At 40.0% G+C, this 23,279-nt stretch overlaps 3 protein-coding genes across 5 annotated transcripts in view; 1 reads left to right on the top strand and 2 right to left on the bottom strand.

Annotated features, from left to right (window-relative positions):
• The first annotated feature begins 1,391 nt into the window (after positions 1-1,391).
• erlec1 (endoplasmic reticulum lectin 1) lies at positions 1,392-8,880 on the top strand. Of its 2 annotated transcripts, none has more exons than XM_047352513.1 (14): positions 1,392-1,716; positions 1,868-1,972; positions 2,656-2,736; positions 2,887-2,964; positions 3,052-3,115; positions 3,212-3,234; positions 3,328-3,551; positions 3,663-3,804; positions 3,879-4,040; positions 4,125-4,184; positions 4,931-5,055; positions 5,157-5,234; positions 5,341-5,416; positions 8,071-8,880. In XM_047352513.1, the coding sequence occupies exons 1-14, from the start codon at positions 1,534-1,536 to the stop codon at positions 8,140-8,142; spliced, it is 1,473 nt and encodes a 490-aa protein (XP_047208469.1). In that variant the 5' UTR covers positions 1,392-1,533; the 3' UTR covers positions 8,143-8,880. The 2 variants fall into 2 exon arrangements, with proteins under 2 accessions (XP_047208469.1, XP_047208467.1); XM_047352511.1 differs by having other exon boundaries at positions 1,393-1,716; positions 3,052-3,124.
• Positions 8,881-9,277: 397 nt separating this feature from the next.
• Positions 9,278-12,269, bottom strand: gpr75 (G protein-coupled receptor 75). The gene is made up of 2 exons (XM_047352510.1): positions 11,773-12,269; positions 9,278-11,475 (listed from the first exon to the last, which is right to left on the bottom strand). Exon 2 carries the CDS (start codon positions 11,367-11,369, stop codon positions 9,726-9,728), a length of 1,644 nt encoding a protein of 547 aa, XP_047208466.1. The 5' UTR covers positions 11,370-11,475; positions 11,773-12,269; the 3' UTR covers positions 9,278-9,725.
• Positions 12,270-13,618: 1,349 nt separating this feature from the next.
• psme4a (proteasome activator subunit 4a) overlaps positions 13,619-23,279 on the bottom strand; it is a 35,517-nt gene continuing 25,856 nt past the window's right edge. For both annotated transcript variants that reach the window (XM_047352508.1, XM_047352509.1), the window contains 11 exons: positions 22,313-22,417; positions 22,121-22,212; positions 21,197-21,328; positions 20,864-21,072; positions 20,621-20,706; positions 20,391-20,519; positions 19,534-19,689; positions 15,277-15,439; positions 15,047-15,180; positions 14,822-14,962; positions 13,619-14,648 (listed from right to left, as the gene is read on the bottom strand). In XM_047352508.1, coding sequence (XP_047208464.1) covers positions 14,828-14,962; positions 15,047-15,180; positions 15,277-15,439; positions 19,534-19,689; positions 20,391-20,519; positions 20,621-20,706; positions 20,864-21,072; positions 21,197-21,328; positions 22,121-22,212; positions 22,313-22,417 — 1,341 coding nt within the window. In that variant the 3' untranslated portion in view covers positions 13,619-14,648; positions 14,822-14,827. The remainder of the gene's footprint in view (positions 14,649-14,821; positions 14,963-15,046; positions 15,181-15,276; positions 15,440-19,533; positions 19,690-20,390; positions 20,520-20,620; positions 20,707-20,863; positions 21,073-21,196; positions 21,329-22,120; positions 22,213-22,312; positions 22,418-23,279) is intronic.

Here is a 23,279-nt window from a genome sequence, read left to right as displayed (position 1 = left end):
GGTATGCAAATCAAGCACACCCTGTGGATATTAGTGAAATAAATGAGAATGCTCCTTTCAAATTGGTTAGTTCAAATTGCATCTATCTATCTATCATCTATCTATCTATCTATCTATCTATCTATCTATCTATCTATCTATCTATCTATCTATCTATCTATCTATCTATCTATCTATCTATCTATCTATCTATCTATCTATCTATCTATCTATCTATCTATCTATCTATCTATCTATCTATCTATCTATCTATCTATCTATCCATCTATCTATCTATCAAACATGCATGAATATATTTTAATGCAATGCTGAGTTCTTGCAAAGGATGGGTAATCCTGTTAAATGTCCTCTTGCATGTATCCTTACCTCTGTACCACACTCTCTTCTCAGTCCTCTCCCTCTTTGTTTCAGAATCTTTGCTGTAATCTTTTTTTTTTTTTTTCCTTCTCTCCTGGCTAACCAGCTGCACGTCCTTGCACCAACAGCTCCACCGGCTGGTCAATAAACGCTGCTTTCAGATTTTACACTGCACGTTTTTTCAGATCATCCAAAGCAGCATCTTCTCACATTCTTGCAGCCAGTGGAATGACAACCCCACATTTGTTTTTATGTCTACGTTTTAAATAGCCTCATAACTGTGTGTCGCTTAAACTGTCCTCATTGGGGTGTTGTGGTCTGTAATGCATGTATTTTCTGACAACACAAAGCACTTAGTCAACAGAGTTGGAGGAAAATAGAGGAAGAACCTAAGGAGTTGCTTCTCTGTAAGTCAACCAAATACAGGTCAGCAGCTGGACTTGATCAGCAGATTTTCAATTCTGAAGTTCAACCTTCTGCTATTAAATAAAGTGAGACATATTCGCATAATTAGCTTGCTGCGTTCAGCTCGGAACAGGCATGCATTTCCAAATCTGTCCACAAGATGGCAGAGCTGGGTTAATTCCTTCCAGCATGCTTTAACTTCAAAGTAAAATTAAAATAAAATTGAAAACTGTTTCCTTTTAAGCTCGTCCTGTTAGAACTTACATTTAAAAACAATTATCAAAATGTGATGCCATGAAATACTTTTATTTTCATATGTAAATGTTCAAATTATGTGAACCATGGTGCATCTGTACTATACTGCAAATTTGCAGTATAGCATTTTTATTTTATTAATATTTATCTTATTTTATCGTCTTTTGTTTGCGTGCTTGTTTTTGTGGTGGTGGGTTAAATATTTTATAAATGTAATATAGCTGCTCTCTATTTTGTACAATTTATTTGGTTCGATCCCATTAGCGTACTTTAACTTCCTGGTAGAGCATTTATATTCAAGCAGTGCTGCGTATTGCCATCAGGGGGCAGTGTTGTTTCTTAGCCAAACGCAAAGACGGAACACGACGTGGCAGCTAAACGGGTCACTTCCTGTATTTCGCGTAGCGTTGACATCCGCCTCATTGTACTGTCATTCCTTACGGATGACAAGCCGAAGTATCTTTGAATTGATTTATGCAATAGATGTAAGTGGGGGTAAAGAAACCATCAGTAAACATGCGGAGGGGACTGCAGAAGCTAAGCAGCCGGGCTGGAGAGTTGATGGCTGGTCTGCTGTTGGTCCACCTCGGAGGACTGCTGGAGGTCTGCATCGGCGTCTCTGCAAACAGAGGGGGGTATCCCTCCTTCAATGATGAGATTCCTTTTAAAATCACCTGGCCGGGTGCTGAATTCAGTCTGGTAGGCGCCCTGCTTTGTAACGCATTGTTTTAAAATTGTAATAATCAGGTACTACATGAATGTCACTAGTTTAGCTGGGAAGTAAACCTAAACTGCAAAGATATGGTCCTACTTTTTTGTGTACCCAACGTAATTTGATGCTTGTTTACAGCCATCTTCAGGTTCACTTTACAGCGAAGATGACTTTGTCATCATGACAACGACAGAAAAGGAGAAGTACAAATGTTTGCTGCCTTCACTGACAGCTGGGGAAGAGGTGAGCGATGCTAGTCGTTATTTGGATTAAGCTTCAGGATGTAAATCCTTTACCTTTTTATATTTAATTAGTGGAAGACAGGCTTCCTTCCTTGAATGGATAAATTAATGAACATCCATGTGACCTAGAACATTTAGTTACCTGTTAAGGAAGTCTTTTTGAAGTCCTGCAGACATTAAAACAACTTTAGTTTTTCAGTAAGTACACAAAAACAGTCGACCTATGAATATAACACAAATTGATTTACTTTGTGTCTTAATTGAATATACAGACACTAAGTCATAACAAGGACTGATTAATCAGAGCAGAGCTGGATGCAGTATGTGAATCTCAGCCCTGAATCCTCCAGTAAGTACTGAGTTGTATAGTCCAACAGAGGTTTGATCTAAAACAACTGATCAATAAATACACTTTATTCACAGAACTCTTTGCATACAGAAACAAGGAAATACAGAGAGCTTTACACAAGTTAAAAACAGTAGGTAATGAAAACAAACAACTATGACAAAATGAGAAATAACAATCTAAAAAGGCTAAGCAAGAAAAACTGAAATGTGTAGCTAACAGATGTATGATGATGGTGAGGAGATACTAAATTTATATGAGCCTTTTAACGATTGTCGTACTCCTGAAAGTGTTGTTATGTCTGTCTGTTATATCTGATTGGATCTTTGGTGTCTCAGGATGATGATAAGGGGTACAGAGGTCCCAGTCCAGGCGACCTTCTGGAGCCACTGTTCAAACGAAGCAGCTGCTCCTACAGGGTGAGACATGAAACTGAAACTGTATTTAGTTAGACTTCATGCAATGTTAGCAGACCATGGCAACAACAAGTTTTCTGTATCTGTTTTTTGTTTTCCCGGGAGGTGTGTTAGACAAATGAAAGACTCTTGATTTTCACTGATACTTTGCAGATTGAGTCTTACTGGACATATGAAGTGTGCCATGGCAAGCATGTCAGGCAGTATCATGAAGAGAAGGAGACTGGACAGGTCAGTGGGTCAAGAGTTTAGCGATCAGATGACATGAATGAGAAGCTAGCAAATGTATTCTGAAGGTTATCATGTGTGCTTCCCCAGAAGATCAATTTTCAAGAGTATTACCTGGGGAATATGGCACAGAGGAGTCAGTCAGCTGATACAGGTATCAGCGGTATGTCTGTTATTTGCTCTTATAAATAATGAGTTAAGACTCATTTTTGACTTACTTATGAGTTATGACCAACCTTTGTTGTTTTAGATCAAGCTGAAGAGAAAACAGAAGTAAGTACAATACTTTAACTTAAGCTAACAAAATTGCCAGGCAGGATTTCCTCACATTTGTTACTTCCATTTTATTTATTTATTGGTCTTTAGGTGCCTACTAAAAACATTGAAGGTCAGCTGACCCCATACTACACAGTGGAAATGGGGAATGGGACTCCATGTACCCTGAAGCAGAACCTGCCTCGCTCCAGCTCTGTGTTGTACGTCTGCCATCCAGAAGCCAAGCACGAGATCCTGTCCATTGCCGAGGTCACCACCTGTGAATATGAGGTCGTGGTGTTGACACCTCTGCTGTGTGCACACCCAAAATACAGGTAGGGCTCAAGAGACAGCAGCTATTTTAGAAATACTCAACGTAGGCGAAGGTTGCCGTGTTCCACAGAAATGAGACCACTGTTTGCTTACTTGATGTATATTTCTGGTAGGTTCAAGTCCTCCCCTGTGAATGCCATCTTCTGCCAGGCTCTGGAGGGCTCCCCCCTGCAACCTCAGCGGCTCACGCAGTTAGACAAAGAGCAAGAGGAGTTGCTTAAACCACCTTTTAGCACCAATGCCGACACCAGAGAGGTGAGAGAATCAAAGAAAAGGGAAAAAAATGCCCCATAGTTACAAAGTTTAATCAAGTTTTGCTTTTATCATAGGAGGAAGTGTCCCCAGTTAGAGAGGAAGCTTTCACCTCCACTCACAAACCCATGACTGTAGGAGGGCAGGTTCAGGTCACAGTGGGCACAACACACATTTCCCGTTTGACAGACGACCAGCTGATCAAGGAGTTCCTCAGTGGCTCGTATTGTCTGCAAGGGGTGAGGCCTGTTTGCATGTAACACATAAAGATTATTTCTAAAACTAGACAGCGATTTATAATCATCTTCATCTGTTTGTTATAGGGCGTGGGCTGGTGGAAATATGAATTCTGCTATGGAAAGCATGTCCATCAGTACCATGAGGTAAGATGACTTGAGTAAAAACGGAGGGAGGAAGACTCAAAGTTAGCTATTTTTAGTGTCATTGAGGTGTTTTAAATGATGTTGGAGGAAGCACAGAGATGCTTTTTAAAAGCAAGTGATTTATACAACATTTGAGACAAGTCTGGATCATTCAGGCTTGGAGAGAGTAAGAGTCTAAGCAGATAACAGGAAGGCTGAATGTATTACTGCAAAGTTACCCTGTTTTATCCTCATGACCACTTGGTGAGTATATTGTGGTCTTGAACATAATACGAAACTAAAGAGTGTTTAAGATGTCAACTCCCTAAATATTTTGTCATTATTTTAACATATTAATACACTCCTGTTTTCACAGCAACTGATCTTTCATAAAACAAACAGCATGTTTTTTGTTGCAATTTTTGTTTTGAGTTTATTGAAAATCATCTCTTTTGATCCCTTCAGTGTTTGTTTTATTCAAAATGACATTGTCTTTTGAGGATTTTTTGTTGTCTGTTTTATATTCCTTCAAAGCCAGCGGGTCAAACCTCAAACAAAACTGGAAATCGTTATGGTCCAGTAAAGGCTTGATCATTGCATTTGTAGTCCGAAGGCCTCGACAATCAGTTTTTGAATTTCTTGAAAAAAACAAAAAAGTTGACAGACTCTCCTCATTTCAAATCATTTTTCTCTGTCAGGTGGATTGTAATTGTGTAGGTCTTTAGTTGCATTAGTTTTGTGTTCTGAAATGCCTGCCTGTCTCCCAGGACAAAGAGCAAGGAAAGAACATTGTAGTGGTGGGGAACTGGAATGCAGAGGAGCACATTGAGTGGGCGAAGAAGAATGTCGCCCGATCCTACCAGCTCAAAGAAGATGGAGCACAGAAAGTCAAGTAGGCAATTTAGATTTGCTCTGAATTACCCAGAATCCAAGCTATTGTGAATTTCCTGCTAACATTTCTCCCTCTTTTCACATTACTTTGCACCATCATAGGGTAGTTTCCCACTTTTATGGACGCGGGGATTTATGTGAACTGACAGGACAGTCCAGACAGGTCATCGTAAAGCTCAAGTGAGTCAAAAATCTCCAGGAGGAATGAATAACAACCCTGTACAATGTTAACATGAGTCACTTAGTATGTTAAGGTTTGGATTTACTTATGATTTCTCTCTGTCAGATGTAAAGAATCTGAGTCTCCCCATGCTGTCACAGTCTACATGATGGAACCTCAGACTTGTCAATACGTGCTTGGGGTAAGGTTGCTTGTTGCCACCAATACTTATATAAAGGACATAGTTGGTAGCACGTCTTTTATAGACTGTATGAAGGGCAGCACCTGCGAGTCTGAATTTAATGTAATATGAGCAAGTTGATCTGTCGTAGGGTTATAATTTCAATGACAAGTGATGTAACATGTTTATTGTTTTCTCCTTTCTATCACATGGTTCATTTTATCCCCTTCAATAGGATTAGCCTTAATCTTCAGGTTTGCTGGAATTGTCTTTTTTTTTTTCCCCTTTAGATGTTTTATGTTTGAGTGAAATGAGGCAGCTGTAAAATCAGAGGTTTAGTGCAGCGGTTCCCAAAGTTGCAGTCACAAAACAGCAGGGGTGGTGTCTAAAGAGCCTCTTCAGAATTAAACAGATTAATAAAAAGGATAAAGGTAAAGCATATTTATGCTGCAATGCAAGAGATAAAGAAGAGAAGTGATGTCTAATTGGCGTCATAGAAATTTGGGGAAGGTTTGGGAATGACTGCTTTAATGTGTCTCTGCAGCATCTTTTAAATAAGGAAAGAAGGCCACAATAACAACAAGAGCACCCATTTTTGTACAGCGTTGACCTGCCGCTGCTGATTTGAGCCAAATCAAAGCAGTCTTTATTTATTTTGGGAGCAGGGGTGACACCAGGGCATGTTTAGAGAACAGTTGCTGTAAAACAGGGTTTCACAAATTTAAAACAAGACAAAGTTATATGGAGTTGAAATTTTAAACTGTCCCTTGCATCTTATGTTGTTGGTTAGTACATTTTGAATAACTGCATGGCATTAAAAAAAAATGCATTCTTTTAAATAGCATCTTGTTCCTCTATGCTTACAATGACTTCATTTTTAAATATCTTACTGATAATGTCTTGAGTTTGAGCCTTCTTCCCTCAGAAATGTATCCAAAGAGTACTGTTAGTGCGATCTGGTAGAACTTGATATGTGTTCCCTGATTGGAAAAAGATCGGATACTTTTTTTAGTGTCTGAATAGCCATTCAGGCTGAAAATCGTCTGCTGCCGATAATCAGTAAATTTGTCTCTACGTCTCTGCTTGTTTCTCTCGCATAATATTGAGATTCACAAAGATAAGAGAAACGACTCATATTTCATTTTTTTCTCCCTTGTAAATTGTGTAATTTTTTTTCAAAAAGTTTTAACTTATCCGTTTAATCGCTTAAACTTCTATTGATTGTTATTAATAATTTATATAACCTGTCTAAACATAGCAAAGCATTTAGAAATAAACAAAGGTATCAAATTTTGCAGTTCAACCATATCAATGTATGACAGCAAATCCACAAAATGTGGTGGTGTTGTTGTTGTTATTATTATTATTATTATTATTATTAAACCTTTATTTCCCCAGCCAAATAAAGGCATGAGAATAACTATCAGCATACTGCCAAATTAGTTAAAAAGTAGCTGAAGGACAAAAATCAGTGTTTTGGAGTGGCCATCAGAAATGCTCATCTCATTCCTAAGAAATAATTTTGGGCAGAGCGCTGGTGGTGTACAGGTTTAAGCGTGCGGCCCATGTACAGAGGCCTTAGTCCTCAATGCAGGCTGTCACAGGATCGAATCCCGGCCCCGGTGACATTTTCTGCACCCAATTCCCCAACCCTTTCCACCATTTCCTGTCTGCTTACTGTCAATAAAATAAAGGCCAGCAGCAAGCTATTGTGAGACGCTTGTGGAAAGATGCACAGTGTGTTCAACCCAAATCATGCAGTTTAAAAAGAAGCTTCTACCAAACAGGAAATGTATGTAAACATCTGAATTTGAAGAAATAAAAAAAAACAAATTCTACAAAAATGATTCTTTGTCATTCTGGCTTTCAGAAAACAGAATTTAATTTGGTAATCCCAAATGACCTAAAGCAGGACTACTCTGCTTTAATGTCAGACAGTGAGGAAAAAAATGTTGAGTCTTTTTATAGTGTATATAAATATCTGGTTTCAGCTGTATATGTGTACACATATCCGAGGCATACCAATACACAGGCTCATGCATACATGCATGAATGCATGCATACATATGAATGCATACATATGAATGCAGACATGATTAGATTTAAATAAATCTGAAATTAGTACTTACTAAAGGGAAATCTGTCAAAGCTGTTGCACAGTTTTTACACCAGATATCTTAGAGCTGTCTCCCCTTACATAAATCATAATTGAAAACGTGCATGTCAACACAGTCACATATGTCTTAGGCCTGCATTGACATAGCAAAAATTAAAGATGATATAGTACTCATAACTAATTGCAAAGTTAGTTTAACTTGTATGAAACTATGTAAACAAAATAAATGTCAATGCATTTGCATGGCTGGTTATGGCACTGCAGCGATTCTGCTAATTTTAGGCTATTTTCCTTCAGCACAATGAATGGTGGTATATGATGTATTTGCTATTGCTTTTCATTTCCAAATAGTAAACACACGCCATAAGGGATGTTGGAGTATTTGGACACTGTCTGCGACCTGAAAAATACTGTGAAGGATTTATTCAGAACTCTTAATAAAAACCAGAATAATCTGATTGTTGAAATTGTAAAGTTTATGGTGTGAAATATCCCATAAATAAATGGAGCACAAGATTTAATATGAAAATGACACCTGTTTTATTTATATTTTGCTTAGGTTGAGTCTCCTGTCATATGCAGAATTCTTGACACGGCTGATGAGTACGGACTTCTGTCAATCCCCAGTTAAGCTGAAAAGGTCCTGTTACAGCAATGATGCATGACGGGCGAGAGGACACTTGTTAGAGGCCTGTTTGCTCAAAGAAGAGACTTTCAATGTGCTACAAGCCAAAACTGTGGTTGAACCTGAAGGCTGGACTCCATGTTGCCCAGGAGCACTGGCCCAGTCCAGGTACTGCGAGTCCTAGGTAATGTGACCTAAATTGACTGTTATTGAGTGAAAAAGGGGCTCGTGCCTCACCTAAAAGGCAGCGGATATAATTTCTGAGCTTCATATCAGTGCTTCTGTTCCAGTTGATTAATTGCCAACAAGATCTGATGAGCCGGGGGATTTATTAATCATTCAGGGGAATCAAGTCAACTCATGGTGGTTTTATTTTTTGTGTCTCTATATCTGTTTGTGTGTTTGAGAAAGCTTTTAAAAATGATTAGCCACTTGACTGTGGCTATTTGTGCTTGTAGATTAAAAAAATGTAAGTTTTGGATAATTTTTCAGCAGAAAGAGTGAGTGTGGTGCCAATTTACAGAAGGAGTGTAAGTTATGCATGAGAGCATGATGTGGACAAACAACAAAAGATAGTTTCATAGAAAATTTGAAAGAACCATTTGAAGAATGCACAGAATGTATGTTGGTCCAATGATATTCTGTGGTGTTATGTAAATGCACACTGGGGAATCTTGTAGCTGCTGTATGATGGGGTAAAAGCCAATGCATTTGCTGCAAAAAATAAAATTACTTGGGAGTTGATTTGTTGTGTTGCATAACTACAGAAGAATAACATATTGGCAACACATTACTTGGTTTACTAAATCAGAGGATACACATCAGGCTTATTTTCTTTATGGAAAATGTAGTTCTCATGGCACGTTACAGGCCACTAGAGGGTGCTAGTGTTCTGTGAATTGTAATATTCGCCTATGAAACCATCTTATTCTGATCTTTGCAGGTACATCAGGAAGGGATTTTTTTATCATTAATGTCTAGTGGTTGAAATATTGGAACCGTGTAACCTGCCATTACTCTCAAAATATACAGAAATTCAGATGTATACGAGTCTAACCCAGTTAGAATCATAGATGTGTGACATGTGCTTAAGTAAAAAAGTTAGTTTAAAAAAAAAAAAGTCAAACCACAGATCCGAAGCGATTGCTAACCATTTATTGTTTTAAAAATTCTATGAGGATCACAAATACACTTTTTTTTTTAAACGAACAGTCCATCAAGGTGCAAAAACATGCCACTGACAGTTGTGTGGGCTTGTGCAAGGTATGCTGGTAGCCTGATGTTGCAGCACTCCAACTAGCTGCTGCCTTTGGCTATGCTTAAAATAAAACCTTTAGAATTGTGGGTTACAGTGGCACATAAGTGCACAACACTTCTGAGAAACAGCATCTGTGAGAGCAACCCAAAAAATGGATCAGACACTTTGTAATAAAGTGGTTTCTTCTTAATATTATCACTGACAAACCTTTTAATTTTGACAAACTGCAGAAGAGAATAAATGTACTGATTCTAAGGCATTAAATGAGCCATGTTGTCTTTTGATTCAAATTGGTTTTAATGTCACAGTAAGTAGCCCAAACATTTCAGTGTCAAACTGAAGGAATGGGAATCTGGTGTGCTGAGGTGCTGTCAAAGTCTTGCAGTGCATCTTGGTGAGTGTGGTAGTGCATGGCTACATAAGACTTGACAAAAGCAAATGTCTGAGAGCCAACAGGCTGCAGGCTGGTGGGGGAACTGGGCCCTGCTGAGGGACTGCTGTTGTATATGCTGTAGTACGGTTCAATGCGGGTGTTCATTGGCGTAGAAGTGCTTGGGAGGCGAGGTTTCCGCATCCCCGTGCCCTTTGGGCTACTGTCACATTCCCTAGAGCAACTGGGCCCACAGGCCTGGTCCACCAGCCTCCTGGGCGGCTTCGGCGAAAGTACGTATGCTGAGTTGGTTTCATGATGGGAAGATTTATTGCGATTGACTTCCAGGCTGCCCTTCCCCATTGCATGGAGACGAGTCTTTTGCTTGCAACAGAGAAGGCTCAGTGCGGCCCACTGAATACAACAGAGCACACGGCGGCGAAGGCCTGCACTGTTGCGCGAGTACACAAATGGGTTGATGCCAGATTTGAGAAAAATGAGTACAAAGCCACACAGTTCAAACTGGTAATGTGTAAAGTTGCTTTTTGGTGACAAAACATCCTGCGCCAGTGAAACTCCCATTGGCAAGCAGCAAAGCAGGACAGAGAACACAATAACCACACATGTGACGACTGCCTTTGAGTCTTTGGCTGTGGCTAAGTTGACTGAGGAGACCATCTGACAACAGGTGGCTCCTTGGGCAGCTCCTGGGACTATAGGCTGGCTAATTCTGTTTGCATAAGCGTGTGTCTGTACATTCTGTAGTTTGTTGTAAGTCTGGTTGCGGTACAAAGGAGGGCCCTGAACAGCACACTGCATGCTCTCAAAGCCTGCTACAATCAAAGGTGCAGGCTGTGGTGGGCATGTGGCATCTACGCTGATAATAGGACATTTCCTTACTTGTGCATTTTTTCTTAGAGTCCTAGCAATCATGAGATAGGACACAGACACCACAGCAACGCAAAATGCAAAGTCTGCCAGGTAAACGTACAGCACAACCCTGGCTTGTCCACTTCCCAGCCCAAAGTGTGGCAAGCAGGGGCCATCTCTGCGTGGGTATGCTCGCATGGTAAGGAGAGCAGCCATGGTGAAGCTGGATGTCCACAGAAGGGCGGTGAGGGCCAGCGTGCAGAAGAACGAGGCGGTGCGGTTGGGCTGCTGCCCTAAAACCATGCGAAGCCTGTGCAGGGCAATCACTGCCACTGTCTCCAAGGACATGATGATGAAGCCTGAACTGGTCAGGTGGAAGGCGAAGCAGAAACTCTTTGACACACCGTCGCCTCCGCCTGCATCCAGAAAGAGCACCAGCGCAAACATGGGAGCCGTCACGCAGCAAATGAACAGGTCGCAAAAGGACAGGTTGAGGATCATAAAGTCAAAGTTGGTGCGGAACTTGCGAAAGGCCGGGTCGAAAAAAGACAGGAACACCACCAGGTTGCCGTAGGAGCCCAGGAAGAAGATGAAGATGAGGAGGAGGGAGCAAAAGGTCAAGGTGGCCGTGTGGATCACGGCCCAACCTGAAGACGTCTGTATACCTCCGGTGCCATTGAAGCTCTGCTGTCTTGGCACATCCACCAGGTGTGATGGAGAAAGAGTGTTGTTCATTGTATTGTTGGCTGCTTACATGGATTCCACTGTCATCAGGTTCAGCAGTATTCCTCTACATGGAAGGAGAACATGGTGATCTCCGTGTCTGAGTCCTTCATTATTCCTAAAAAAGATAACTATTAGTGATTGTACTGTTGATTACACTGAACTCATACATGAAACTCAAATATATAGCTACCTCACAATACATTTTAAAATTATATAGCGTTATTTGAGGCTTACAGGTCTGTACTACAAATTAAAATGCATGACAGATTTTTGGCAATTATAAGCTACCTAAAAACCACACACCCTCCGCAGTCTGCTGTCATCCAAATAATACATGCACATCACCGTTTCCCTAATGGATGCCAGTAATCTTACGTTTAATCGCTCAAAATATCTATACAAAGAGAATAACCTGTAATCGACCGTGGGACCGTCATCATCATCATGATCACAGCTCTTCTTGCGTTTAAAGCAGTACGGCAGTAAATGTAGACACCGCTGCTAAGAAGAAATATAAAAAAAATGTCCTCAGCAGCAGCAACTCAGCAGAGCACCGCAGCATGCTGGCAAAGACACGCTTCCTCATGCATCTGCAGAAATCTCAGTAAAAATAGCAAGAACATTTAAGGACAGCGGCAGACTCGTTATCTCGGCGATAGGTGCATCCATCCATTCGGTCTCAGACACGACAGCCGCCGGACGTGCGTTGAAAAATGAGTATGAAGTCATCGTCTACGTGTCTGGGCATGAGCATAACCACTGCATCCAAGGGGTCCGTCTGTAAATCCAACTGCTCCTTACTCATAATCCAAAAGGGAAAGAACAACCAGTGAGGGTATAACATTAAAGAGGAAAAAACGCACTTCATGCTATGTGAGAAAAATGGTCGCCCACAGCAACCTATTTTGTCCATTTTAAGATGACAAGAATGTTTATTTCTAATGTTGAGGGTTTATTGACGCAAATGCACATCTAAATGGCATTCATACATTTTATAGTCCACTGTTAACATTTAATTTATGCTAACAGTTAATTTATGTCAGTAATTCAAACCAGAAAGGGAAATTATTATATAAAATGAACTAATTACACATTTATATATTTATTATTTAAATACAGCTTACTACTAATAAAGAAAATAAATATTACATGTGATTATATAAGATTTTTATTATAGAAATGGTACGCCACAAAAGGCCATTGCTAAAGAAGGCAGCTGTTCACACAGTGCTACATCCAGACATATTAACAGAAAGTTGAGTGGAAGGAAAAAAGGTGCATGATAGCCTTGAGGACTGCAAAGCCCACTCAAGAGTTTCTTTCACAATGCTTCAAGACCGGCCACACACACTGCATATATCAAGGACACAGACTACAACAGTCACAATCCTTAAACCAGAGAGACTGGATGAGTAGTATAGAGGGAAGGAATCCAAGTTGCTTGAGGTCAAGTGTGAAACTCCCAGTCAGTGAAGACCACAACCACCAAACTGATGTGGAAGTAATTTTATATGAACAAAAATAAATAAATGCAATTTAAATATGGTTCCCATCCTTGCCAAGAATTTAAAATTTCCAAGTTGTAAGTTTAAAATACTAACAAAAAGATCATGAAGTCCAGAAAAGTCTGTTATGATCTCTGACCTTCAAATCTAATGTGGCTTTCTTACTTAAAAACAGTGATAGCAGCAGTAAAAGAAATTAAGTTTTGACGATATTTATCATTAAATTCCTTACATATTACAGCCTGAAAGTAAGAATTTGTGAGAAATACATTAGCATTTAATACTAATAGTAGTTCGCCTGGTCACTAAGAATTTGGATAATCCCACTCAATTTTTAAATCAGGAACTAGTAGTTAAATTGTTTTTTGTTATAAATTTCAAGATCCAACTTCTAACTGTAGAGAAAAATGGCACACAGCATATGCCAACAGTACATGTCCCTGGTTCACAGCTGTTGGTGCTTCTGTCTTGAGTTTTCCAATGAGCCAAAGATCAAGGCTTGAACAACTTGTCAAAGTGTTGGTAATTAGTAGCTCTATATCACAGTTAAATTATTCAGCTTCACCTTGCAAATAAATGTCAGATTTCTTGTAGTCTAAAAGGCCCACCAGTACATGCACTACAGTGCATAAGTACACTGATGTTCTTATACTAAATCACCTGCCTTTTTTGAACGGAAATTAGTATTTTCCAAATCAAGGAAAGAAATGGAAGATGGTTAACCTTGTAGGACAAACAAAATCACAAATGTTGTTTTTGTTACAAACAGTTTATTATTGTCCCAGAAAGTCTAAAAAAAGAAAGAAAAATCACTGCAGCTTTGGCACTACGCTATTTGTGAGGTACTAAATGCTTTAATGTTTTGACTGGTTTCAAGTCAGAGGGAAAAAAAAAAAATCAGACACAAACCAAAGTAACTTAATGTCATTTCAGCAGATTTTCAGAAAATGTCAAATGTATCCGAGGGAAAAGGGTCCATTCTATGGACAGGCAAATTTGGCTTTTTTTCTCATGACGGTGATCTCACGACAGTCGGGTCCTCACAGTAAACGCGTCACACAGAACAGCAGTGGGGAGCTCGCTCTCTCCCTTAAAAGGAAAACAGGCAAACAGCTCAGCTATCTAGATACTTTCAGATGAAGACCATGGAAAAAAAAAAAAATTAAACTCAGCATTTCAAAAAAAAAAATTTAAATAAATAAACAAGTTTGTGCATATTTTCTATACCATGATATATACATACATGATGCATATACTCATATATAGATTGAGCAACCACACAAACATTGTGTGTTGCGAATTCAAGAGACCCCTTTTTCATAGTTAAATCTCTGCGGCTTGCAGCAAACACATCACGGCCTGAAGATAGTAAAGACTGTGTCCCGCACTGGACATTGTGTTGGCTCAGAGTGGATAGTTGGGAAATAATCCTGAGAAATGTATGTCATACTAGCAGATGTCTTCAAGCATCCCATAAACACACACACACGTCTACATGCAGGATACACACGCCAGAAAGGAAAAGAATATCTGTACAGTAATGTTACAAACTGCAGGTCATTCCTCCCTGTCACGATAGATCCTTAAATATTAAGTATAGAAGAAATGTAAAGGTGCTAAATACATAAATACACAACATTGTAATCCTTCTGAGAGCTGCAATGCAGTTTCCATGTTTTGTCACTGGTCTTCTCAGCTGTGCGAGAATGCTGTGTTCTTAAATCATTCAGGAAAGAGGGACGTCTCTCCAGTCCAAGCTGGTGTTTGGGTAGTCTGGGTCGTACTAAACAGACAGAGAAACACAAACAACTGTAAGAAAGGTTTAAGTAGCTGTCTCACTTCCTAAATGATCATTTAAAGCCGTTTTATGATATGCAGTGATGAAAACCGTTTTTATTTCCATGCAAGCACATTGAGATATTAATAGTTAATCACATATACAATAAAATGCTTCACCAGGTTTCAGGCATAGTAACAGGGGGAGACCAGCAGGTCGGTGAGGACCAACAACTGATCATCTGTGAACTGCTGCTTGTGTTGCTGCCAGTTGTCATGATGAGTCCGTCGGAAATTTGAAAGAGTTTTCTTCACAGTCATCTGAAAAATATACAACAACATAAACTCTGGTTATTTTTCCAACTGGGGCAAAAGCAGCGCTAATCAAGAAAAAAAGACACATACTTCAATCGGTTGGGTGTCGTTAAGGTGAGCACTCAGGTCCATCAGGAGCTGGGGCATCCAGGTGGGAACGTCATATGGGCTGGAGAGAATACAAGCACTCAACCCAAGCACACCCGCATGGCGGCGCACAAGGTCTGCAAAGGTACACCAAAATGGATCGCAAAGTAAGTGCATCATCACCTAAGAAAAAGTAGTTAGTTTCCAAACAACTAGTCTGGTGAATTCTTTACCAGCCGAGGGAATGGTGTCCACAACAGACCCAAGATCCCTTTTTCTCTTCTTCGGCAAACGTGTCTTGCAGAGAGCCTCAAAATGCGCCTGCATGGGAGCATCCATGGACAGGAAGTTGCACTGTAGGAAGCCACTGAGAGTGGTGGCGGCCATTTCTCGTACCTAGGATACAAAGGAAGATAAGATCAGGAGGCTTATGTTTATTGTTTCCCTGAAAGCAGTAAGTACAGGTCCTTCTCAAAATATTAGCATATTGTGATAAAGTTCATTATTTTCCATAATGTCATGATGAAAATTTAACATTCATATATTTTAGATTCATTGCACACTAACTGAAATATTTCAGGTCTTTTATTGTCTTAATATGGATGATTTTGGCATACAGCTCATGAAAACCCAAAATTCCTATCTCACAAAATTAGCATATTTCATCCGACCAATAAAAGAAAAGTGTTTTTAATACAAAAAACGTCAACCTTCAAATAATCATGTACAGTTATGCACTCAATACTTGGTCGGGAATCCTTTTGCAGAAATGACTGCTTCAATGCGGCGTGGCATGGAGGCAATCAGCCTGTGGCACTGCTGAGGTCTTATGGAGGCCCAGGATGCTTCGATAGCGGCCTTTAGCTCATCCAGAGTGTTGGGTCTTGAGTCTCTCAACGTTCTCTTCACAATATCCCACAGATTCTCTATGGGGTTCAGGTCAGGAGAGTTGGCAGGCCAATTGAGCACAGTGATACCATGGTCAGTAAACCATTTACCAGTGGTTTTGGCACTGTGAGCAGGTGCCAGGTCGTGCTGAAAAATGAAATCTTCATCTCCATAAAGCTTTTCAGCAGATGGAAGCATGAAGTGGTCCAAAATCTCCTGATAGCTAGCTGCATTGACCCTGACCTTGATAAAACACAGTGGACCAACACCAGCAGCTGACACGGCACCCCAGACCATCACTGACTGTGGGTACTTGACACTGGACTTCTGGCATTTTGGCATTTCCTTCTCCCCAGTCTTCCTCCAGACTCTGGCACCTTGATTTCCGAATGACATGCAGAATTTGCTTTCATCCGAAAAAAGTACTTTGGACCACTGAGCAACTGTCCAGTGCTGCTTCTCTGTAGCCCATGACTGGGGAATGTGGCACCTGTAGCCCATTTCCTGCACACGCCTGTGCACGGTGGCTCTGGATGTTTCTACTCCAGACTCAGTCCACTGCTTCCGCAGGTCCCCCAAGGTCTGGAATCGGCCCTTCTCCACAATCTTCCTCAGGATCCGGTCACCTCTTCTCGTTGTGCAGCGTTTTCTGCCACACTTTTTCCTTCCCACAGACTTCCCACTGAGGTGCCTTGATACAGCACTCTGGGAACAGCCTATTTGTTCAGAAATTTCTTACCCTCTTGCTTGAGGGTGTCAATAGTGGCCTTCTGGACAGCAGTCAGGTCGGCAGTCTTACCCATGATTGGGGTTTGGAGTGATGAACCAGGCTGGGAGTTTTAAAGGCCTCAGGAATCTTTTGCAGGTGTTTAGAGTTAACTCGTTGATTCAGATGATTAGGTTCATAGCTCGTTTAGAGACCCTTTTAATGATATGCTAATTTTGTGAGATAGGAATTTTGGGTTTTCATGAGCTGTATGCCAAAATCATCCGTATTAAGACAATAAAAGACCTGAAATATTTCAGTTAGTGTGCAATGAATCTAAAATATATGAATGTTAAATTTTCATCATGACATTATGGAAAATAATGAACTTTATCACAATATGCTAATATTTTGAGAAGGACCTGTAGAACGCTCACATTCTTCAAGCTGAGACCTCAGACAAAGAATGTAACATTTAAAAGAAAAGACTTTTAGGGCTGTATTGCCCCCAGGATTTTTGAGTCTGAATTACTTCATTAATTTAGAAACAAATAACATTTAATCTTTGTAAACAGGTGCTTTGCAGTATATCACAGAATAAAAGGTTATTTTAGCTATTACCATCAAAAAGTAAAACTCGTATGTAGATTATTTTAAACAACGTGTTATAATTCAAGCAATTCAGTTATTTTGATGATGGTGGCTTAAAGCTAATAAAAATCTAATGTTTAGTTTCTATGAAAATTACATAAGGTCAATAAATTTGGAAATTACCATAGAAATGCTATGTTTGGACCATGTTGTGATCTATTCATCTAAGGGGAAAACTGGTGACTTGGCAGTCCAGCAGAAACCCTCCGCAAGAGAGGAAGTCACAAAGGGTCACTGTTAAAAAAGCTCTGCTGTATCCGAACATATTAATGGGAAGTTGAGTAGATGGAAAAAGTATGGTGGAAAATTTGCAAAAGCGGCAAGGATAACTGTTGCCTTAAAAGGATTTTGGAGTAAAGCCCATAAGTTTTCTTCGAGAGCCATCACACATAGACGTTACCACTGCATTCTCGTTTTCAGATGAAAATAAAATTTGTGTTTTATTTGGAAATCAGTCCCAGAGTCTGGAGAAAGAGCACAGAACTCAAGCTGTTTGAGGTCCAGTGTAAAGTTTCCAGTCATAATGATTAGGGGAACAATGTCTTCTGCTGGCGTTGGTCTACTGTGCTTTGTCAAGTTCAAAGACATCTAAAGGAGCACTTCCTCCTTCTGTCTGCTGACAAGTTTTTTATTGGTCTAATGTAACAATTCAAATTTTCTTAGAAACTGAATCTGGGGTTTTCAGTATAACCATCATAATTAACAGAAATAAATGCTTGAATAAATTAATGAATCTATAGGAGTTTCAATGCTTGAATTGAATTGCTGAAATAATGCCCCCTTTTCCACTTGCTCTATTTAGGCGATGTTTCTCCGCTCCACTCTGTCCCTTTCTACTCGGCACGGAACCTGTTGTGTTTCCATGGACCCACTAACGGCTGGAGCTAGAGCTTGAAACACCGCCTCAAGCAATCAGTGTAGTGCGCTTTTCTGCTATTAATGTGTGACATTGTCTCGTTAAAGTAATCTGCAGGAAACTATAACAAAATCTAATTCAAAATAAAAACATAAACTAAATACTAATGTTTGTATTATTGTATATGCAAGGGTGTCTTATATATGTTTTTTTATAACACATTTATATGTATAAAATGATCCACTGGGATAATTAGCTCCTTGGAGCCTTCCTCCCATTTGATGCGATGCAGGCAGTCTGATTGCGGGCAGCTGCTCTCTGCCTGCTCGTGAACAGCAGTCTATTCACGTCACATGTAGTCCCGACTCAACCCCGGTTGTACCTGCTTAACTTTCAATGATGCTCTAATCTGTTGAGATGTATGTTTACACACAAAAAAACAAAACTTAAGATTCTTCTACTGTATTTTCAGAAAAATACTTAATCTTACTTAAAAGCTACAATAACTCAAGTGCAGTCAAACTAATACAAACCCTGCATCTATAAATGTGACTTACATTTATTAAACAAAACAAAAAAAAACCTGTCAACACTAAGGCTTTCTTGTCCAACCATTGCTACTGCCAATACAAAAAAGTAAAAATGGTATAGCTGCTAAGTCAAACTTTCTTGCAGCATGGTATGAAGAAGAACAGCAACCATTTTATGAGGTTTGATTTGTGCCAGGTGGCAAGAGACAGCTACCAGTCTGGCAACTGGAGTGAAGCAGTGAGTGAAGCTGCTCATCTGTTATTTAGGCTATGATCCATTGTACAATGTACAGAACAAATTCTCAAGCAAAAACAGAAAGCAATGGCTGGTGTGCTCTTAGCAGTGTTGTTCTGAGGTGATGCTATTAAATCATTTATTGTCAAAAGTGTCTTATGTAGCTCAGGTCAATAGGTGAGGCATAAGTTAGTTTATAAGGTCACATAAAATGGATAGTTTCACCCCCTGCCCGCCCCCTCACAGACATACACTTTCTTTGTCTCTGTTCCTTTGCTTCTCCCTCTTGTCCTCCATCGAATTGAACATTATCTCCATAGCAACAGATTACTGCAGCCACTGGTTTCCATAGAAACGGAAAGAAGACTGGGGAGGGGGAGTAAAGAGCCAGGAGCAGAATGCTGAATCACTACAGTAAAGCTGAAAGACGCTGCCATTGCCTCCTAGCATAAACAACCATGTACCGGCCAAAAGCTGAGTGTTCATTTTTATAATCGGAGCGTGTTTATTAATCCTCCAACAACTGTTCGTACAAGACTGTGGACAATAAATTATGTATGTGACACTGAATGATTTTAATCTTTAAAATAGATGTTATGGTTTTTTTTGGTTTTTTTTTTTTACCTCAAGCTGCTCGTCCTCCAGGAGTTTGATCACCAGGCCCCGCACGTCTTTCACTGCTTTCTGGTCACTCATGAATGTGAACAGGTTGTAAAAAACCATGATCTGGAGGTATGTGAGCACCGTGTAGCGGGCATGCCAAGAGCTGCTTCCAGCAATCTGTAACACACAACCACAGAGTAAGATTATTTAAATCTTTGGTTTACAAGAGGAGCAATGGATGTCCTGGACTGCTGTGCGGTTAAGCTCATGATAATGAGTTCTTTGAAACTAAGGAACTAAAGGATTTTAAAGACCACTTTATTATCTGTTCGAATTATCTTATAATCTATGCAAGAAAAAGCATGGACATTTCTTCTTGTGTGAAACATGTACCAAGAAAAGAACTCAAAGGAACTAAAACAAAAAGGTGTGTAAAAAACCCAAAACTATTGACCAGAACCACCATAGTGGTTAATTTCTTAGTACGTGTTTTTCACATAGAAAGTTCACTGGTGGTGCACCTCCTCCTACCTCCATTTCTCATGTAAATAATCGCCAGCTTACACATAATTACAGCTTAATAAACAAGTGATGACGATGATGATTTAAAGGCTCATTAAATAGCGCTATGATTCAACATGTTTGAGACTGGATTTGTTTTAAAACGGCAAAAGTCTGGTTTGTTTTTGGCCCCTCTCAGACCATTTCTTATCAGTCTGGATTTATACGAAATGCAGGAATATCTAGTGCCAAGTTATCTACTGCTTGTAACACATTAAATGACTAACATTTTAGCAAAGCCTTACCTCAAAAATCCTGAACTGCCTCTTTAACTATGTCAGGTGTGGAGTAACGGCTTTAGCTTCCAGATGACTCACCTCTTTTAGCGCATCAAGGACCATGGGGATTTGATCAGGGTAGAGGAGTCCCTGAGACATTAGAGACAGACAGGTCTTTGCATCTCTCTTCAGTTCATCATAACTGTCATCATTTTCAACTGGAGCAATCTGGGATAAAGAACAGAAAAAGGTTAAATGACAGTTCTTGCTGAAAGCTGAAAGTTGGATGATGCTAAAAGGTCAAGGGTAAAAATAAGGATATATTCTACCTTAAAGAGGAGCGGAAGCAGCTGCAGTTGTTCTGGAACGGCAGTGGTGAAAGAGCGACCAGCACTTGCAATCAGCCACTTGAGCACTGTAGAAATGTAAGATGGGCACATTTAAATAATGCCTGACAGCTCTGAATGTTTGGAGTTTATCAGAATTAAATTCATTTCCTGCTGCTATTGGCTCTCTAACTGGTTTTCCAACAATTAGTGAGAGCGAACAGTTTTAGTGACAGATAAACTCACCTGTTTTTAGTAACTTTATTGCTTGTGTTCTTTCATCCTGCTCCCCCACCTCATTCTCCTCAATCACATGGTTCTGGATTTCCTCATCACCTTCTGTTAGGGGTTTGAGCTTCAACAGAATTCGCTCTGTGAAGTCTGAGATGCGTGGGGAGGTGGTTGGCTGAGTGTAAGGCAAGTTGACATCAATCATGAAGATGTATGTGAGCACGCTGGAAGGACAACAAATCAGAGACAAGATGATGGAATTAACATGATATAGGAAGTATTATTATCATTGTGAGTGAACAAAATCAAAACACTCAAACAAAAAAAAGAAAAAACAAAATCAGTCACCTTCCGATACGTTCCCGTACATTCTTGTACACTTGGGTAAGTTTGGGCTCCAGATATTGAAGCAATCGGTGCAAAAGCTCAGGTACACGCCACTCCTGCTGGGCTAGACCTCCTTGCAGCACGTACAGACGACTAGAGACAGAAAAACCCTCCTTAAAATTTGTCTGGCTCAGCAACATCAGATGTTACAGACAGAAAAAAAGCGATACTGCTTGGTGCTTGTCAAAAACGAAAATTCCCTAAATATTTTTTACATTTATTCAAGCAGGCCTTTTTGTCAAAGGAAATTTACCAAAAAGGAAACAGTAGGGGGCAATCTAGAGTTCAGTTTCTTGTTCAAAGACACAGAGCTACACGTCAATCATAATATGTCTCGTTTTACACTACAAAACAATAAAATTAAAAACAAACACATGTACATTCCTCCATACAAAAGTACATTCAAACTCAATGATAAACATTCAAACTAAATATCAAGTAGCTTTTCAACTGTTTTTTTATGAAAAGCAAAAAAAAAACAGAAAAGCATTACAGTGGCCCAAACTGCAAATAACAGATGCAGAGAATAGTTTCTCTAAGTTGGTTCAAGAAAGAAACCTGTGAAGTGAAAGGAAGAGTTGATGTGAACTAAAGAAGCTTTCCAGCAGAAACATGAACACCTCCTGAGTTGCATTTTTCCAGCTTTCTGCAGTGCTCTGTGCTCATTACTCCAACATATTTTTAGCATCACTGTACCTAAAAATACACACCATTCTTTATTTCTACCTGCCATCTGTCTGTGCGTTTCACCTATGAAACAGCTTCTCTTCAGTGGTGTTTAGCAGCTATAATTATTTGCATTTGAATGGCTTCCTATTGGTGCTGGGAGAGGCTGATGTCACATGACATCCTGCAGCGCTGCTCTGCTGGTGTCTTTGTACTCACCAGGCATCTACAAAAGAGCCTCCCTCTCCATTGACTGGAGATTCCATGAGCATCTCGAACAGTTGATGAAGCTTGCGTGGGTCTCTGCTTTCCTGTAAGATCCAAAAAACAACAGCCGATTCAAATTCCTCAGCTTAAACTTACATGTAAGCATCATGGAAGCATTATCATAATTTGTGCAAAAGGTCTTACACAGGCTGTGGCGATGCAGGTACCCCAATCTGCATAGGTTTCTATTGTGATATTTGACAAAGCAGTACGAAGCAAAGGACACAACAGCTCCCAGAGGCTCTCAACCTGCCGACAGGACAAGATTTCTATTATTAAAAAAAGCATAAAGAACATACCACAGACAACTTAATGGTAATCCAACATTAAATTGCACCTATAATACATTCAGATAGAAATTTGAAAAATGTGTAAACATTTTCAGTTAGGTTGCTTTCTTAGCACATATAGAACTTATTCCTAGTGCAGGCTGGGCTCTTCTCGGGCTGACCCTTGTCACTGATCCCGTTTGTGGTTCTCATCTTTGGCTTTTTTGCAGCTGATGTGATTCTTCTGGCATCTTTAACCTATGGCCTTCCGCATTCACTCGACGGTTTACAGCAGAGTGTGAAGCAGCTAGGAAGAGAGTCAGGACCTCCAAGTCTGAGGGCATGGATCAGTACCAGAAATATGTGGATTCCTCCTTCTGGGTCAGTAGGACAATATGTGCCTGAAGCAGGGGGAGTTGAAGGGATTTTGTTCATGAGTGATGGTAGGATTGAGAAGGAGATGGATGACAGATTGGGGATCTGTCTACAATAATGCAGACCATGCTTCACTGTGTTGTGCAGAATGCAGACCTGAGCCAAAAACCAAAGCACTCAATTTAATGTTCTGTCTACAATACGACCCTTATCTATGTGTGGAGAGATATAGACTGTGACTGTAACATTGTGATTCAGAATACAAGTGGCTGAACTCAGCCTTAGAGATAATGTGAGGAGCTCTGTAAACCCAGAGGTCGGAATGGAGCTGCTGCTCCTCCACATTGAAAAGAGTCCGTTGAGGGGGTTTGTGCATCTGATCAGGAGTCTTTTTGGGTGTTTTTATGAGAAGTCTCACTGGTAGGAGACCAGGGGACAGACCCAGAACCCACTGGAGAACTATATAT

The sequence above is a fragment of the Girardinichthys multiradiatus genome, chromosome 22, assembly GCF_021462225.1.
Source record: "Girardinichthys multiradiatus isolate DD_20200921_A chromosome 22, DD_fGirMul_XY1, whole genome shotgun sequence".
Taxonomy (NCBI): Eukaryota; Metazoa; Chordata; class Actinopteri; order Cyprinodontiformes; family Goodeidae; genus Girardinichthys; species Girardinichthys multiradiatus.
This window is presented reverse-complemented; position numbering and strand designations above follow the sequence as displayed.